Genomic DNA, 18,508 nt, shown 5'->3' with positions numbered 1-18,508 from the left:
AAGACCAGCCTCACCAACATGGAGAAACCCCGTTTCTACTAAAAATACAAAATTAGCCGGGCATGGTGGCACATGCCTGTAGTCCCAGCTACTCGGGAGGCTGAGGCAGGAGAATAGCTTGAACCCGAGAGGTGGAGGTTGCAGTGAGCTGAGACCGTGCCCTTGCACTCCAGCCTGGGCAACAAGAGCAAAGCTCCGTCACCGGAAAAAAAAAAAAAAAAAAAAAAAGTGAATGCAATCTATTTGCTAATTGTTAGTCTTTCTGCAAAAAGCCCCAAACAGTAACGGAGAGTGATGTCAAAATTCTAAGGAACAATGATAAATCCAGACAAACTAAACTTGAAACATGCCCACAAATTAGTAGCCCTGAATCACAAAAAATTCTGTAGCATCTGTGGGCAACGTTTATTCAGTTGAGATATAAACTGAATTAGAGGTAGGCATCCTATCAGCTCATTTGGTGCCTAAGGCAACCTCTGGTTTACAGTAGTTGCTCAATACATTTTTGATTAAAAAATTTCAGCCTACTGATCCCAAGGGTCCTCATTTTGCTTCCTCTGGCGGCATAACTGATAGGGAACAGCTAGCCAGCACTAATGGGATGAAAAGGCGTTAAGTGCAACCCACAGGGCGACATGGAAATACAACACGAAGCTGGCCGCTTGCCCTTCATTGTCAGCTCTCTTAAATTTATGCCCGGCAGGTGAGAGCTGACACTTTCTGCCTTTGGTTTGGTTCCTGACATTTTAATAGATGGATCCAAATCCTGTGCCTTGATTTCCCCAGGTGAGGGTGGGGAGGAGAGAAGGAAGAGGGGATTCTGTAGCTTTTAAACTTTACTCCATGGGGGGCTGTATGTATGTATATGTGTGAGAGAGCCAGAGGAAGAGAAACGGGGCGGCGGGTGGGGGGGAGAGAGACAGAGATGAGAGAGGTATGAGAGACACAGGAGACAGATACAGATGAGCGAGAGAAAGAGAGACACGAGAGAGAGACAGATGAGAGAGAGAGACAGAGGAGAGGAGAGAGACAGACGAGAGACAGTGAGACACAAGAGACAGAGATGAGAGGAGAGAGAGACACGTGAGAGAGAGACACGTGAGAGGGAGAGACACGGGAAAGAGACAGAGATGAGAGAGATATATGAGAGAGACACGGGAGAAAGAGGGACAGAGATGAGAGAGAGACACGGGAGAGAGGGACAGATGAGCGGAGAGAGAGGCACGAGAGAGAGATGAGAGAGAGAAGAGAGATCTCCAATGAATATGTGGGAATATATGGAAAACGCGAATTCCGAATATTTGGAAAATCTGGCTGTGCTGGGGTGGTCAGGGACCCAGCCTCTCGGGTGGCCCTCCCCTGGCCCGCGATCATCCACCCGGGACACCGACGGACCCCGCGCGGCTAACCAGCCGCTCTCAGAGCGTGGGTGGCAGGCGTGGTTCTGCTCGGGCCCGGCCGCACCCCACGCGTTCCCGGAGGCCTCGGCGGAAGGCGTGCAGGCGGCGTCAGGGCGGCGGCTGCAGGGGAAACCGTGTAGGGGCCCGGCGCCCCGTCAGCCCGCACGTGCTCGGGGCGGGGCTGGCTGCGCCTCTATGGGTGGGGCTGGGGGCGGTGGCGGCGGGGGCGCGGCCGGGCGGCCACGTGACGGGCGGCGCGGCTATTAAGCCGCGCGGCAGCTGCTCGCAGCCGGAGCTGGTGCTTCGCCCGAGACCCAGCGCCCAGGCGTGCAGCCCCGAGAGGAGTCGCGCGAAGGTCACCCCGCGCCCGCCGCCCACCGCCCGCCACCCGCCACCTCCGTGGGTCCATTTGCCCGTCAGCCCGTGCGTCCGAGCTCCTCGCGCCCCGCCGCAGCCCAGGCCAACCGAGCGCCATGAACCAGATAGAGCCCGGCGTGCAGTACAACTACGTGTACGACGAGGATGAGTACATGATCCAGGAGGAGGAGTGGGACCGCGACCTGCTCCTGGACCCTGCCTGGGAGAAGCAGCAGAGGAAGGTCAGCAGGGGCCCGCGGGCCGCGCGCGCGTGGTGGGTCCGGGTCCCCCGCGGGGCTCCCGTGCGCGTGGCCGCGTGGCCTGGCGACTGGCGAGAGGGCGCTTTGTGGAGGTGCTGTGCTGTCCTGTGCCCTCGCAGCCCCGGGGGCCCCTTAGGAAAGAGGACACGTCTGGGGACAGGCAGGACACTGGGCGTCGTGTGTGTGCGCGCGCGTGTGTTAGCAGCATCGGAGCCACAGATGTGGTTCTGTTCCTCACACCAGCCCGCGTTAGACCAGGATCTGAAGGGGTCTCTGGTCTGCTCCTGACCCCTTGAGTCTGTGACCGAGTTACTCTCCTGGCCCGTTTATGTCCTTTTACCCTAGCCTCTCTCTTCCCCATTGAAAGAAGCAAAAGAACATCAGCTTCATTGCAGTTTCCACCGGGCAGCCTCTAGAGTCATGGAAAGTCATTTATTCAATCTTTTGGGTTCCTTGGAGAGGGATGTTGTATGAACACTAGACATTTACCGATAGTCACAATTATTTCACACTCTATTTATAGTTCATTGAGGTAAGCACACAGGGACGAAGGAGTCAGCCAGCTTCTGAAAGCTCCCTCCCCGTTTTGATTGGCGCTCTCTGGGGGCCCAGTGGAACATTCCACTATTTCAAGGTTTCCTCTTGATCCTCTTGGCTAGAATAAATAGGGAATGCTCACCAGGAGGCTTAATCCCGCCTCTTACTTGACTAGGCAGGGAGCCTGCTTGGGTCAGGCATGACAACAGAGACCTGGTAACCCAACCTTAAGATAAGAGGGTTATGGTAAAAGCCAAACGCTCTGAGCTTTTTTCCCCCTATTTTTCTGGGCGTGGGGCAAGATAGATTTCCCTTCTAAGGGCCTGCTTTAAGTGGATAGCCTGTGGTGACCATAGCGTGTATGGGAATCTCTGTATAATTGGCTCTGTAGTTGATTGTGCAATAGTATTTGGTGAATAGGAGTGTGATGGTGAACACACATCCCAAACTCCTCTCGCAGCAAACAGCGTTAGCTGGAAGGAGAGATAATTATCAAATAACCAAGCACTATTTTTATATCAGAATGTCTCTTGTCTACCCTCTCTCCTAAAATACCATTTACTATTATTATTTTAAAGCTCTAATTTAGCTACATTTCAGTCTCTCCCCGAGTTTCTTAAGGCTTTTACCATCCCTACCTTTTTTAGAAAATGGGAGTAATAAATAGAAACAACAAAACTTCAAGCCGTCTACCGTTGTTTAAAGTACTGATTGTGAAGGAAGCACATAGCTTGAGGATTCCTAATGTGCCATCTGGACCAGCTGATGCATCATCCATCAGCACGAAGTTAAAAAGTGACCTTAATTTTTGGGCAGTGAGTGTTTTTTTAAAAGAATTTCCCCAAATTTTGATTACTGCACTTTTCGTGGATTAAAAAAACGTAACTCCCTAACTCCCGGTCTTTGTTTTAAAAAATTGCTTTCTTATGAGGAACTGTAAAATAGCTAAGGAATTGGACAGGTAGTCTGCCCATCATTTTTGAAAGTGATCGTCTAATCACAATGCTTTCTGTTGCCTTTTTTTTTTTTTTTTTTTTAAGTACAGTACAATAGCAGGATAGAAGTAATGACAGTTTCTGGAGGCCACATTGACATCCCTTTGACCATATTTAATCTTTTAATATATTTGCAGTATTTTTTTGATATATGGCTTTTAATTATTTTAGGTTTGGGATTCCCATGTTGACTGTATTATTATAATTGCATAGCACTTGAAGTAAAGTTGATTTACTTCAAGTAAATTTACTCAAGTAAAGTTGAAGTAAAAATGACATACTTCCAGATCCCAGTCCAAAATAATGTTAAAAAGTTTAACATGATAATTTTTTTTTTCTTAAGATAATTTGAATGTTGCACATGCATGGGGGGAGTAAAAACTACATTAGGACAGATCTCGAAGATTCTCTATTTCTACTCTTGATTCTGTATTTCTACTTTTGGTATAGACCCTGCTCAAGTCAGTAAAATAATATGGAACTGTGAGCTCAGTGCAGCCAGAGCAGTGGTCTCTATTTATGTCCTATGAGACAAACTGCTGGAACCGGACGAGGCTAAAATGCCATTGTTTCTATTGTGGGCTACCTTCTCCACACTTGCCATTTCGGTGATATGCTGGGTATGAGATCTGTCAACAGATGCTGGTAGCACATGATGACGTCTGTGGTGTCATAATGGATGTGATGCCTAATTATATCTACAATTCAGAGAGTCTCATGGGCTATGGTAATCCTTGCTCTGTGGTGTGGAATGAAAGCCTTGCTGTAGAAGGACTTTATAAAGTGTGATGTGTTTTATAAGAGAAGGGAATCCAGAAGATAGTGGGTTTAGCATGAGTGCGAATAGGTGTTTGAAGCTGTCTACCTTCTCTTTCAAGAGTGTGTTAGGAAGAGTGTTACACACAAGAGTATGTAAATAGGGTTAGGAGTATTTATTTCTATAAAGAAGTATTTTGCTTCATACAACTCATGGGTAGAAGAAAATTGCCTGCAGTCTTACAGATATGATATATATATACACACACACACATATGTATATTGTATATATAATATATAATGTTTAGAGTTGGGATTTTGCTCTGTTGCCCAGGCTGGAGTGCAGTGGCATAATAATAGCTCACTGCAGCCTCGACCTCCTGGGGTCAAGTGACCTCCATGATGTTGAGGCATGCACCACCACACATGGCTAATTTTTTAATTTTAAAAACTTTTTTGTAGAGACAGGGTCTCACTGTGTTGCCCAGGCAGGTCTTGAACTCCTGGCCATTCTCCCACCTTGGCCTCCTAAAGCGCTGATACTAAGGATATTGAGCCACCATGCTCAGCCCCAGATACAATATTTTAAGACACTGAAATGCTGAGGCACACTCTTGGAGTGAGAATGTTTTACCATATAGAACACAGTTTAGGGATATCAATTTCTAAGTAAATTGGGACCTCTTCAGTGGACTGTTGAAACTTTCAGAGTGTTGGCGTCTAGAAGTAAACGTCTCCTGGAACCAAGGAACACATTGAGCTTGTACCTCAACTGAAGCCTATTTGGGAGGTGACTTGTCAGAGCAGCAATGCTGAATATGTTTGCTATCTTCACAAGCTCAGGGCGCTGTCCTTAACTGTACTGGGAGGCTAGAGCAGACCTTTTAAGGAAACGAAATATGTTTCGATACGTAAAGGATCCTTATGTCCGTAATCGGTACACAGCTTGATAATCGATAAACTTTTCTAAGTGTTCTGATTGTTTTTAATAGTCCCTAAAGAAATTCAGATTCTTCTGCACTCTTCACAGTTGAGATGGCTGGATTCACCTTGGAGCACCTCCTGTCAGTCTGGCATTTAGGCGAACGTGTTGCCATGTTGGGTCAGGCAGCCTGGCAGGATGCGTGTGCAGAGAGGCAGCCGCCCACGGGGTCCGGATTAAACGAGCCTGGGAGCCTTCGAGTTGCCCCTGCCCTTGTTCTGTGGGCAGCAGCTGCTGATTTAGAGCACAAGGTGAAGGCTCTTCCTGCCTAATGACACATACTCTTGCATGAATTTTTCCTAGGAGAAAAGACACTAATTGTTTGTTCCAACGATCAACAAAAAGCTTGTGACATTTCTCAGATTCATGAGACCCAGATGAGTCGAAGCTCTGCCTGGTACCCGACTACAGTTGAATCACTAAATGTTTCAAGTCTCAATTTCTTCACCTAGAAAATGAAGATAAATACCTGTCTTTCTTAATTCACAGGGTTTTTTGTCTGGATCAAACGGTTAAACTATTTTATGGTGAAGGGGCTTTATACATTGTAAAGCGATCTGTAAATGTTCAGGTATTATTATCCTTGTGCACCGAATATTTGTTAATCAGCACTGTGCTTAGACTTGTGAGGGATAATGGAGCATGAGATTTGGCCCTTGGTGACCTTGATATACTTTGAAAATTGTGGGGAAGTACACATAACAGAAAATTTACTATTTTAATCGTAAGTGTACAATTCAGTGGCTTTACGTCTATTCACATTATTGTGCAACCATCACCACTGTATGCCTCCAGAACTTTTCCATCATCCCACGCTCAAACTCTGTACCCATTAAAAACTAGCTTCCCATTCCCCCCTCCTCTGGTGTACTTTTTTTGTTTTGTTTTGTTTTGTTTTGAGACAGAGTCTTGCTCTGTGTTGCTCAGGCGGGAGTGCAGTGGTGCGATCTCAGCTCACTGCAATCTCCTCCTCCTGGGTTCAAGCAGTTCTCCTGCCTCAGCCTTATAGTAGCTGGGATTGCAGGCGCTGGGAAGCTGGGATTACAGGTGTATACCACCATGCCTGGCTAATTTTTTTTATTTTTAGTAGAGATGGGGTTTCACTGTTTTAGCCAGGATGGTCTCAATCTCCTGACCTTGTGATCTGCCCGCCTCGGCCTCCCAAAGTGCTGGGATTACAGGCGTGAGCCACTGCACCCAGCCTGGTGTACTTTTAAAGATAAGATTTATACCCTGGAACACTTGGAACCTAAGAAATTATTTAATAATAAGTGCATATTAAACAAAAAATTGTTTAATAATAAGTGCAAGAATAAAAGTTAGCCGGGTGCAGTGGCTCATGTCTATAATCCCAGCACTTTGAGAGGCCAAGATAGGAAGATTGCTTGAGCCCAGGAGTTTGAGACCAGCCTGGGCAACACAGCAAGACCCCGTCTCTGCAAAAAGATAAAAAATTTAGCCAGGTGTGGTGGTGCACAGCTGTAATCCTACCTACTTGGGAGGGTGAGGCCTGAGGATCATTTGAGCCCAGGAGTTTGAGGTTGCAGTGAGCTGTGATGGTGCCACTGCACTCCAGCCTGGGCAACAGAGCAAGTCCCCATCTCAAAAAATAGAAAATAATAAATGTAATACAATAAGTGTTTACCTTTGGCACTATCAAAGCACCCTGGCATCCCCGCTCTCACCCTCTCATCAAGAGATGGGAGAAGTTCAAAGGTAAGAGTACAGAAGGAGAAAGTAACCAAGGTGGCCAGACCAGGACTCAGGTCTCCCAAAGCCTAGCTCTGTATTGGATGTGTCTGTATATTGGATATGTCTGTGGCTTAGCTCTGTATTGGATATGTCTGTGTTTGTGTACGTGTGATAAGGAGATAATACCTGACGCTAAAGATGCATATTCAAACTTAGAAAGTTGGATCCATGGAAAAGGGCCAGGTTATAGAGGGCCTGGGATGCTAAGGTGAGTGCAGACTTTGTTCTCCAAACCATGCAGAGCTCCAGAGGTCTTTTGAGCTGGGGAGACCCATGCTTACAGAACTAGTGTTGTTGGCAGGATAAATCTGAGTGGACAAGGACCTGAGGCTGGAGGACCCAGGCAAAAGCCTGTTATGGGACCATACAGATAAAGTGGTGGGGATTAGAACAAGGGGGCTGTTAGAAGCAATGGTGAGGAAGGCATCAATTTGAGAGTGATCAGGAGGGATTATACGAAGTATTAAATAACCACATGTTGTTCCACAGTAGGCTGTGGTATAAATCCAATTAAGTAGATATGATCCTCACCATTAGAGCGCCTGGATTTTAATGTCAAGACAGTGGTATTGACAAGTAACAGCCAAACTAATGAGGAGAGTCTGTTTATCCACTGGGAGATTGCGTCTGGATAAGAAGTTAAGTATTTACAGGATGTGTCATTATTCCATGCAGGGAAAGGAGCCACCGTGCTGAGGTGGCAAGTCCGGTGTACATGTGGCCATTGCTGGGAGGGACAGGTGGAGTTGTAGATAGTCTTTGAGAGCCAGAGGAAGTTCTTAATGGGCAGAAGTGTCAAGGAAGAGGTTAAAGGCAGAGTCTTGTGTGTGCTCTAAGAAACCTCTGTACCCAGAGGGACTGTAATAAACATACATGTGGTTTGCTACGGAGAATCACAGGTGCAGGAGTTCTGAGGCACAAAAAACACTCTTTGCCTTTACATCCTATTTGGGACACCGTGATGTGTCCTGGGGTTGCCCTAGGCCTTCAGCCACATTCACCAGGTAAGAAACTTAAGCCCATAAGATTTTCCAGGAGTGTGGGAGGGGGAATATAACTCTTAGCGGGGAAACTTAATTAACGCAGCCTCGGAAAACTGTCAGAAAGCACCGCAGTCGGTTACTGCAGCTGGGAGACACCTACAGAAAAGGCGCAGTTCTGAAGTGGGTGAGGGCGCTACCATGCTGAGCAGAGGAGTTCACACGGAACGCGTTGGAGGACAGTCAGAATCCTACCGCCGTTTCCCTGGGAACGGCACTAAGTCTTCCAGAAAGAACAGAAAGCAAAGATTGGGGGAGAAGCTTGCAAACTACTATGCTAGACACATTTCAAAGGAAGGAAAATCTTAAGTGCAAGAATGTGGCCTTTCTGAAGAAGACTGAGGACAATTTTTGGTACAAACATATCTGAACACAGGCACACACACACGCGCACACACACCACTTCCCATCTCCACAGCTTTCTAGTTTGAAAACTAGAAGGTGTTTTTACCTGCAACCCTAGTGAGGAGCAAAATATGAATGGAACGCAAGCATGATTGTTCATTCTTTCATTCATTTGGCAAACATTTTTGTGGTCCTTCTAGGGACCAGCAGAGAGAGTTGATGACACCACCATGGCCCTTAAGGAGCTTACAGCCTGGTTCAAGAGACAGGAGTGGTCTGTGAGAAGCGCAGAGGAGGGCATCCGCTTCAGCCAGGCTGGTGTAAGGAAGGTGTTTTCAAAGCCAAAGGTGTTTCAAAACCCTCCTGCTTGGTTCTCCTTCGTGGTGAATGGAAATGTCTTTCTCCCAGGTGCCCAAAACAGAAACCTGGGTGTTACACTTGCCGCCTCCTTCTCTCCCACACCACAGACGTGGGGTCACCACCTCCCATGGAGTCCTCTGGAGCCTGCCTCTTCCTTTCCCTGTGTGCTCCAAGGCCTTCAGGCTTTCTGCCTTCCCTGTGGAGATGAGGGTGGTGGCCTCCCTTTTTGTCACCCTTCCAAGGGTCATGCTCGTCTGCTGGCTTCTCTCCAAGACGCTGCCAAGAATGATCTTAATGAGACACAAGCCTGGTTGTGATATTTTCCAGATTCAGGTGTCTCTATGGTTCTTCGTTGCCTTCAGGAGAGAGTTCAAGCCTCTTACGGTGGTTTGTGAGGCCAGACCTGAACTAGCCCTGTCGTCTGTTCGTTCACCACCCCAGCATCCCTGCTGCGGGTTTTTCAAGATCTCATATCCCTGATTGCTTGTCACAGTGTCTGACTTGAGTCCTTGTCTCTTCCAGAGACCCTCCCTCCTCCACCTATCTTGGTAGTACCTCCTTCTGCAGCTGCTTCGCTAGAAGGCCTGCGTGCTAGGGCAGGGGTCACGTGATGTTCTCTTTGTCTCCCCAACAAGGGCTGTGAGCAGTAGCTCTTCTCTGTAGGTCCCTGTGCCTCAATGGGCTCACACAGAGTCTGCACTTTGATTTTTTTTTTTCTTTTTTTCTTCTTTTTTTTTGAGACGGGATTTCAGTCTTGTTGCCCAGGCTGGAGTGCAATGGCACAATCTCGGCTCACCGCAATCTCCGCCTACTGGTTTCAAGTGATTCTCTTGCCTCAGCCTCCTGAGTAGCTGGGATTACAGGCATGTGCCACCACGCCCGGCTAATTTTTTATATTTTTAGTAGAGATGGGGTGTCTCCATGTTGGTCAGGCTGGTCTTGAACTCGTGACCTCTGGTCATCCACCTGTCTTGGCCTCCCAGAGTCCTGGGATTACAGGTGTGAGCCACTGTGCCTGGCCTTTTTTTTTTTTTTTTTTTTTTTTTTGAGGCAAAGTCTTGCTCTGTTTCTTAGGCTGGCATGAAATGGCATGATCTTGGCTCACTGCAACCTCTGCCTTCTGGGTTCAAGCGATTCTCCTTTCTCAGCCTCCCGAGTAGCTGGGGTTACAAGCATATGCCACCGTGCCTGGCTAATTTTTTGTACTTTCATTAGAGATGGGGTTTCACCATGTTGGCCAGGCTGGTCTCGAACTCCAGACCTCAAGTGATCCGCCCGCCTTGACCTCACAAAGTGCTGGGATTACAGGTGTGAGCCACTACGCCCGGCCCACACTGACATTTATTGAATGAAGAAACTACGAATCATTTCTAAAAAACGTTTAGTACAATTACTTTTTTAATTTAAAATCTTTCATTTTAACAATTAAAAGCTTTTTGACAGTCGTTATGATTTTTTGAACTCTAAATATGTTAACTCCCAACTCATACTCATTTAATGTTTTTAAAAAATGTTCTCTTGAAGTATTTTCTCAAGTCTCCAAAAAGAGTTCCCTGACTTGATTTTTGTTGTAAGTCTGAGCTGTCGAGGCCCGGCGTGGTGGCTCATGTCTGTATTCCCAGCACTTTGGGAAGCTGAGGCAGACTGTCTCTTGAGGCTAGGAGTTAAAGACTGGCCTGGGCAACATAGAAAGACCTTGTCTCTATAAAAAATTTAAAAATTAGTGAGTGTGGTGGTGTGTGCTTGTAGTTCTAGCTGCTTGGGAGGCTGAAGTGAGAGGATCGCTTGAGCTCAGAAGTTGGAGGCTGCAGTGAGCTATCATGGCACCACTGCATTCAGCTCTGGGTGACAGAGTGAGGAATAAGCTTTTCATTAAAAAATATTCAGGCTGGGCACAGTGTCTCATGCCTGTAATCCTGGCCCTTTGGGAGGCTGAGGCAGGTGGATCACATGAGGCCAGGAGTTTGAGACCAGCCTGGCCAACACGGCAAAACCCAGTCTATACTAAAAATACAAAAAAAAAAAAAAAAAAATTGGCTGGGTGTGGTGATGCTCACCCGTAATCTCAGGTACTTGGGTGGCTGAGGCATGAGAATCGCTTGAATCCGGGAGGCGGAGGCTGCAGTGAGCCAATATCATGCCACTGTACCCCAGCCTGGGAGACAGAGTGAGACTGTCTCAAAAAAAAAAAAAAAGTTAAGAGATGGGCTATGTCTAAAAAAAAAAAGAAAAGAAAAGAAAAGAAAAAACGTAAATAATTGGAATTTAGAGCTTTTGGAATTGAAAAAATAATTATACAGATTTATGTATATCATAATAAAATTTGTCACCATACTTATGAGAAAAAGTTCTGGTAATCTGAATTTGACTTGAAATGAGTTTTTTTTCCCCCCAGATTGAAAACCTTTACCCACTTAATAAAGAAAATTCCAAGTTCATTTATGATTCAGACAAGTATAAATTTAAATTTGTTTTTGTATAGAAAACATGGGGGAAAATTTTTTTGAAGGTGCAGTGTGTTTCACAGTGGCGGAATTGGAAAATGGAGACAAGATTGCAAGTGATTCTGTGGTCCTGGGAAAAAACTGGCATATGCAGTCTTCATACATGCCAAGTTCTAGTCCAAGAAGTTGGCATAACTTTGATCTGTCTTATTTGTTTTTGCTAGGGGGTAAATGGGTTGGTCATAGTCTTTAGAAATTACTATACACGGAAAATAAATTCTTACTAGTATCTATTACAACCTTCTCATAAAAAGGCATGCTATCTTAGAAAAGACCTATATTTTATTAGTGATTATGAGAACCAAATGTACAAATAGGTGAATATGAGATTGTTTTGGGGCCGGGCACAGTGGCTTAAGCCTGTAATCCCAGCGCTTTGGGAGGCCGAGGCAGGTGGATCACCTGAGGTCAGGAATTCGAGACCAGCCTGATCAACGTGTAAAACCTCATCTCTACTGAAAATACAAAAATTAGCAGGGTGTGGTGGTGTGTGCCTGTAATCCCAGCTACTCGGGAGGCTGAGACAGGAGACTCACTGGAACTGGAGTGAGTGAGCTGCGCTAACAGCTGGAGTGCAGTGAGATCATGCCACCGCACTCCAGCTTGAGTGACAGAGCAAGACTGTCTCAAAAAAAAAAAAAAAAAAAAAAAAGGTTGTTTTGGGGGAATGGGAGCAGTATTTAATATGAAGCTATGATTGCGTTTTGCACAGGTAGTTATAATTGAGATTGCAAAGACAAATCAAGAAATCCTATCTTCTAAAGTCATGTAGAGTCTTTATTTTGTTATAGTCAAACAAGATGTGAAGATGACAATTACTTTTAGAAGGTAGGTAATCTCATTGCTGTTTATGAGGATTTTAAGATAATTTATATGTGAGATAGAACCATATGAAATACTTGATGCTGACCATTTTACCTCCAAAAATTACAGTCTCTTTGTTTCAACTCTTAACAACTTGACTGCTATTGTCCCACTATTTTTTTTTTTTTTTTTTAAAGATGGAGTCTTGCTCTGTCGCCAGGCTGGAGTGCAGTGGTACGATCTCAGCTCATTGTGACCTCCGCCTCCTGGGTTCAAGCGATTCTCCTGCCTCAGCCTCCCAAGTAGCTGGGACTACAGGCGTGCACCACCATGCCCAGCTGATTTTTGTATTTTTAGTAGAGACGGGGTTTCACCGTGTTGGCCAGGATGGTCTCGATCTTGACCTTGTGATCTGCCTGCCCTGGCCTCCCAAAGTGCTGGGATTACAGGCATGAGCCACCGTGCCCGGCCATTGTTGTCCCACTATATTTGAGGCCCTTGACCAATACTACAAAATAGCCAGGCTGTAAAACTGAATTCTAATCATTTCTAGCCTTATCTCCAATGTCTCTGATGTTCATTTGTAAAAGTAAAGGGGCTCTTGAGTTGTGTAGAAGTTAAAAATGTGGGATTTGAAGCCAGGTACAGCAACCTGGTGAAACCCTGTCTCTACAAAAATACAAAATCAGCCAGGTGTGTTGGTGTGTGCCTGTATGCCCAGTTACTCAGGAGGCTGAGGCAGGAGGATGGCTTGAGCCGGGGGGGTTGAGGCTGCAGTGAGCCATGGATTACATCATTGTACTCCAGCCTGGGCAACAGAGCAAGACCCCTGTCTTGAGAAAAAAGAAATGGGGAATTTGGATTCAGGGCTTGATATCCAATGAATAAAAGGAGAAAAGGCTGGAGATTTAGGTGTGGAAGTTATCTACATACAGCAATGGGTGTAACTCTAGGGGGTAAGTGGAAGGGGATCTACCCAAATGGCACTAAGGTGAGCTAAGAATAGAGGACTCCTAGAGGAAGTGGTGATGGGAACTGAACGTGGAAGTCTTGCTTTTCTGGATGAAAACATCGTGTATTAGACAACTTGGAACCACTTCAGCTATCAAGATGTCTTTGATTTTCTTTCTGGAGAAATCTCACCTTGGTATTCTATTGGAACTTTGCCAGTCAGCCCTGAATCTGGCATTTAAGTTTGTTTAGTTACTGGAACAGAAACCAGCACTTTGTTGCTGCGGAATGCAGTATCTTTTAGCTCGTGAAACGAGTTCGTTCTTTTTTTTTTTTTTTTTTTTTGAGACAGAGTCTTGCTCTGTCACCGAGGCTGGAGTGCAATGGCGCGATCTTGGCTCAATGCAACCTTCACCTCCCAGGTTCAAGCGATTCTCCTGCCTCAGCTTTCCGAGTAGCTGGGACACCATGCCCGGCTGATTTTTTTTTTTTTTTAGTAGAGACGGGGTTTCACCATGTTGGTCAGGCTGGTCTTGAGCTCCTGACCTCAGGTGATCCACCCACCGTGGCCTTCCAAAGTGCTGGGATTACAGGCGTGAGCTGCCACACCCGGCCCAGACAAGTTATATTTTCAAAGGAAGCAAAAAACTGTATGAACGTACTTATGGTGGTGTGCTCAAGTCTGTGACATAAAATTCTTCTGCACTCAGAATGGTCAGTGATAGGCTTTGCTAAAGAAGACTTTATTGAACATTTGTAAGATGCCTGAAAAAAAAAATAACATAATGTAGAATTTAACTCCAAGATAGGACTTCCTTTTTCAGTTGTATCATTTATAGAATTAAGAAAATGAATTATTGTTCTCATTTAGATGTTTTGTTTTAAGGTTTTAAAACATATTATAGATGTTTTGGGTATCAGAGAAGAACAGTCATGAAAATAGTAAAAGATGTATAGAAAACTGTAATCCACTTAGAGATTATGCATAGACGGTGATATTTTTCTGTTTTGAAACAAACACATTTTTGAGGGGAGGCAGGTATTCAGGTGATCAGATTAGAAAAATACAAACCATGTGTTTTGTGTTTTATAGACTGTAATATTTCTATTCTGTTATTGTAATTTTATGTAATATGAAGTGGCTGATTATTTCATTGCATACTTTGGTCTTTCATGTTAGAATTTGGAGCAGAGGATGTTGTAATTTTTTTCAGTCTAACACTAAAACCAAAAAATACTGCAGTCAGACAGTAAAAGTGATAATATACGGATTTTTACCAGTGAATTAAAAAATGAGAGATTTTCACATATTATTCCTAGTATCCCAAATGATTTGCTGAATAAGACAGAGAAACAGCTATTATTGAGAAATTCTAGGCACTGTTTTAACCTTATATGTGATTTTACTGGATCTTCACAACGATCTTGAAAGGTGAATATTATCTTCATTATTTTAGCTAAGCAAGTTAAGTGAGTTGCCCAGCAGTGGCTGAGGGTGGGGAAGTGGTAGCTGGAAAATGTACACAGAATTTTGTCTAATTTATGTAGAAATAGTTCTCTCTTATAATTGAAATTTTATAAATATGGAGATACTCATTATTTTATTGCATGTTTTTGGTCTGCAAGTGGTAGAGCTGGATTTCAGATCCAGGCTGCTTAACTGTAAGGGTCTTGATTTTTATCACTAAACTTTATCTGTTTTTGTTGCTTTCTGCTCGGATTCGTAACCAACCCAGAGCAGAAGCCTGGGATTCAGTATTTCTGATTTTCCACTTACAAACCTCCTGTCTTTGTGGACGGGCATGTGTGTGTGTGATTTTTTAAATTTCTAAACTGGTACAACTGGGACTGTCTGATAACTGTGAGAAAACGGAATTTTGAGGCATGGTCCATATTGTCATTCCAAGATTTTCCCCAAGTCAATCTTTAGGAGTTGCATTGTCCAACAGAAATACCAAAATAGGAGAGAAGGGGCCACAGGAGAATCAGCTAAACCTCTCAAGAGTTTTAGGGGCCATGCCGTGAAGGGCACATTATCAGAGTGAATGCTGGTATGTCTGACGCACTTCCAAAAGAAGCCAGAGTTCAGGATGACTGAGATACTGAGTCAACTCCCTTTTGGAACTAGAAAATGAGACTTTCAGAGGTAGGAGCATAGATTAGAGTTATCCTCCTGTGGGTGCCGTGTCTTTATCTACAGGAATGCCCTCTCAGATCAGAGCTCCACAGGGACTGAGCCTAGCACGTTTTGAAATGGCAGTACTGAGAACTCACTTTACATTTTAAAAAATCCTGTTTATTTATTTAATGTTTTATTATGGGAAATTTTAAACACACCCCAAAGCAGAGAGAATATAATGAATCTCTCTGTATCCAATAGGCCAAGGAAAAACCAAGCTTCATGAATAGGTGATGACTAAAAGGAAAATAAGTTTGAATGGTTAATAAGTACTTTACTATGAAAGAAACTGGCATGAAGTAAAACTGTGAAGTAGGCTGATGAGTACCTGCTTGTTGCTTTACCATGTTTCAAAATCCTCTTTCCCGAGGCCCCCTACTTCCTGCCGCTGCCTCTGGCCACCTAGGCCTGCTCCACCTGCACACCACCCGCAGACCCCACATTCTCCTTGTGGTTTTTCATGCACTTAACTGTCATCATTGTCTATGCCTAAAAATGAAAGATTCCCAAGACCTGCCTTTCTAGGGATCACTGATATTTTTATTTTATTATTTTATTTATTTTATTTTTGAGACGGAGTCTCTCTCTATAGCCCAGACTGAAGTGCAGTGGCACCATCTTGGCTCACTGCAACTTCCGCCTCCCGGATTCAAGCCATTCTCCTGCCTCAGCCTCCCGAGTCACTGGGATTACAGGCGTGCACCACCACACCCGGCTCATTGTCACTGATATTTTTAAAGGCGACTTTTCTGAGACAATAACCCTGTTGTCTAATTCCAGTGAATTTCAGGCTCAGCGGAAGATGGGGAGGCCTGTATATGTGGGTGGCTCTCCACAGTGCCCAGGTGTGAAGTCAGTACTGGTAGGGTATTTACTGTGTGTGAGGCATGCCCCTCTCCTCGTACTGCACCTGATCTTATAAACTGACCCTCATCCCCATCAGGTTTATTGAGACGAGTCCTGTCTTCGCTCCACTGACCATTGCTGTTACTGCTTCGAGTGATAAGCCTGACTTTGAGACAGGAGGTGGGAACAATGTCTGAGGATGCTGAGTTTGATACCTCTGCATCTGCATTTCCTCCACCTCCCCCGGAGTACAGCCAGAGGAAGGAGCACAACAGACATTGCAAAGGTTCTTTGGCAAAGGTTATTTTTAGGGGCCGTCTTGCCAAGATTGCTTCCGGGGAATTTATTTAGACACAGCAGGCCCCTGCCCTGTTAGAGATGTGAATTCCCACATACCTGGGAATGTTCTGGGTAGCCCCAGAAAAGTGCTGGAGGGATTTCATTTTAACCCTGAAAGATGAGAGATGGTCTGAGGAGCAGCACGATAGCCGGTGACCTTGGGCGAGTCACTTCATCTCTCAGGACCTTTGTTCCTTATGAAATGAACAGACCACGGTGGTTGGAGTAATTTCAGAGGTAGGGTGACCCTACCTCCAGGTTTGTCCAGGACAATCCCAGTTTGTGGCTTTTGTCCCAGAGGAATTATAAATAGCACCTCCTTTGCCTCTCAGAAGTGGCCCAGTTTAGACTACAAACTTGGGTCACCCTGTTCTGAGGATATACACAGGCAGCCTCATGGAAGGTTAAAATCACGTTGACACCCGAGTGATTTTTTTTTCCCCAAGTAATTTATACATCGGGTAGTAATGCCTTTTCTGAAAGTGCTGGCCTATTTCTGGAACTTTAGAAATGTAAACATTGGTGAAGTGAGATTTTTAATACTTTGAGATATATGTATATATATCTCATACATAATCTAGTAATTCTGAATCTTTTAATTCATAAATCTTATAGAAGACCAAGCTTTGTAGAACACCGTGAGAGTGAGCCCTGTGACTGGAGGGCTGTGGGGCCACCAGCCCGGCTGAGTCCTTCTGTGGGCCAGGTTGCCCTCTGAAACGGGGGTTGCTGTTACACTTTTGGTTTTGTATTTTGTATATACATATGCTATGTATATGGTTTTATAAATATCATATATACTTACACTTTAGACAATTTGATATTAATATGGGCCAGGCATTAATGACTTTTATTTTATACATCTGCAAAACTAAGAGCTAAACCTTATTTAAAGATCTGAACCAGTTACTAAAGTCCTGTCTGTAGATTTGTTCTTCTGACCGTATGTCTTTTCTGAAAATTATAAGAATTTATTTCCGTGTTTACGCACTTGAAAATCTAGCCATGAAATGGTGACAAATGTATTTACTGTGTGACAAATCATGTTGAATAGAACTTGTTCCCTCATTTCTATAATGAGACACAGGTAGGGCTGTCACCCTGAGGGGCCTTTAAGGACTTGGTAGGGAAGCAGGAAAAATCGTGTCAGAAATGCCTGATGTGTGACGGTGAGTTCTATTGCTGTAACTGCTATCGGGGTAACTGGATATTAAGGACTTTAAAGGATTTCTATTCTGCAGTCCTAGGATTGGGCAGTGTGTACCCTTTCCAGTAGGATTTTAAAATGTGATGTCAAAATAGGGATTTGAATGTGAAGCTGTAAAAAAGTCTTGAAGTAGCACTTCATTGAGCAATTAACATCAGAACTCTCGGATTGCTGGATTGGATCCAGTTACGTAGTTTTCGTCCCCCTCCGTTAGGAATGTGGAGGATTAGTGAAGTAAAGCTAGCCAGCATCGTTACAGACAACTAGGGAAAGGCAAAGAAAATAACTTACAAATCTAGGCTAATGAATGTTTATGCTCTCCTAAACTATTGTTTAAAGATATGTATTTAATAATCGCATAAGAAATACCTGTTTATTGTAGCATATTTAGGAAATACTACATTTTTAAATTAGAAATTTTTAAATATTAAAAAAGTTACAACCTGGAGAAAACAAGTGTGTGCATTTTGCCAAGTGCCTACTAGCTCATTTTATGCTGTAGTCTAGAAGCATCTGTTTATGTATTTTATACTTTAATGTGCTATGGTCTGAAATGGTTCCGGATGTCCAGTCTTTATTACCCATTTTCCTGAATGCCAGTCAGCAGGAGCCCTGGGGAGGAACTCTTGGTGGAGGAAATCCCAGCTTGGTTCCCTCCGGTGTGGAGTTGGCAGGAACGTTGGAAATGCCCAGCTTCTCTGTTTTTGTTGCTTATGTTAATCAGAGTTTTCCCCATATGTAGGGGAAAGCTATAGATGTACCTGACTGTGGGCTGTTCCTTACTTAGAATTGTTCTCTGGTCTGGGACAGCGATGCAGAGAATAGGGTGTATTACAGAGAGCTGTTTCATTCTAAATGAATGCTTGCATCTCTGTGTGTAGGCAGCCATTTATT

At 44.5% G+C, this 18,508-nt stretch overlaps 1 protein-coding gene across 2 annotated transcripts in view; it reads left to right on the top strand.

Annotated features, from left to right (window-relative positions):
• Positions 1 to 1,691: 1,691 nt before the first annotated feature.
• The window catches only part of ACTN2 (actinin alpha 2), a 75,082-nt gene continuing 58,265 nt past the window's right edge, over positions 1,692 to 18,508 (top strand). For both annotated transcript variants that reach the window (XM_005539706.5, XM_005539707.5), the window contains exon 1: positions 1,692 to 1,999. In XM_005539706.5, the coding sequence (XP_005539763.1) occupies positions 1,874 to 1,999 (126 nt within the window). In that variant the 5' untranslated portion in view covers positions 1,692 to 1,873. The remainder of the gene's footprint in view (positions 2,000 to 18,508) is intronic.

Source organism: Macaca fascicularis, chromosome 1, assembly GCF_037993035.2.
Source record: "Macaca fascicularis isolate 582-1 chromosome 1, T2T-MFA8v1.1".
In the NCBI taxonomy this organism is placed as follows: Eukaryota; Metazoa; Chordata; class Mammalia; order Primates; family Cercopithecidae; genus Macaca; species Macaca fascicularis.
This window is presented reverse-complemented; position numbering and strand designations above follow the sequence as displayed.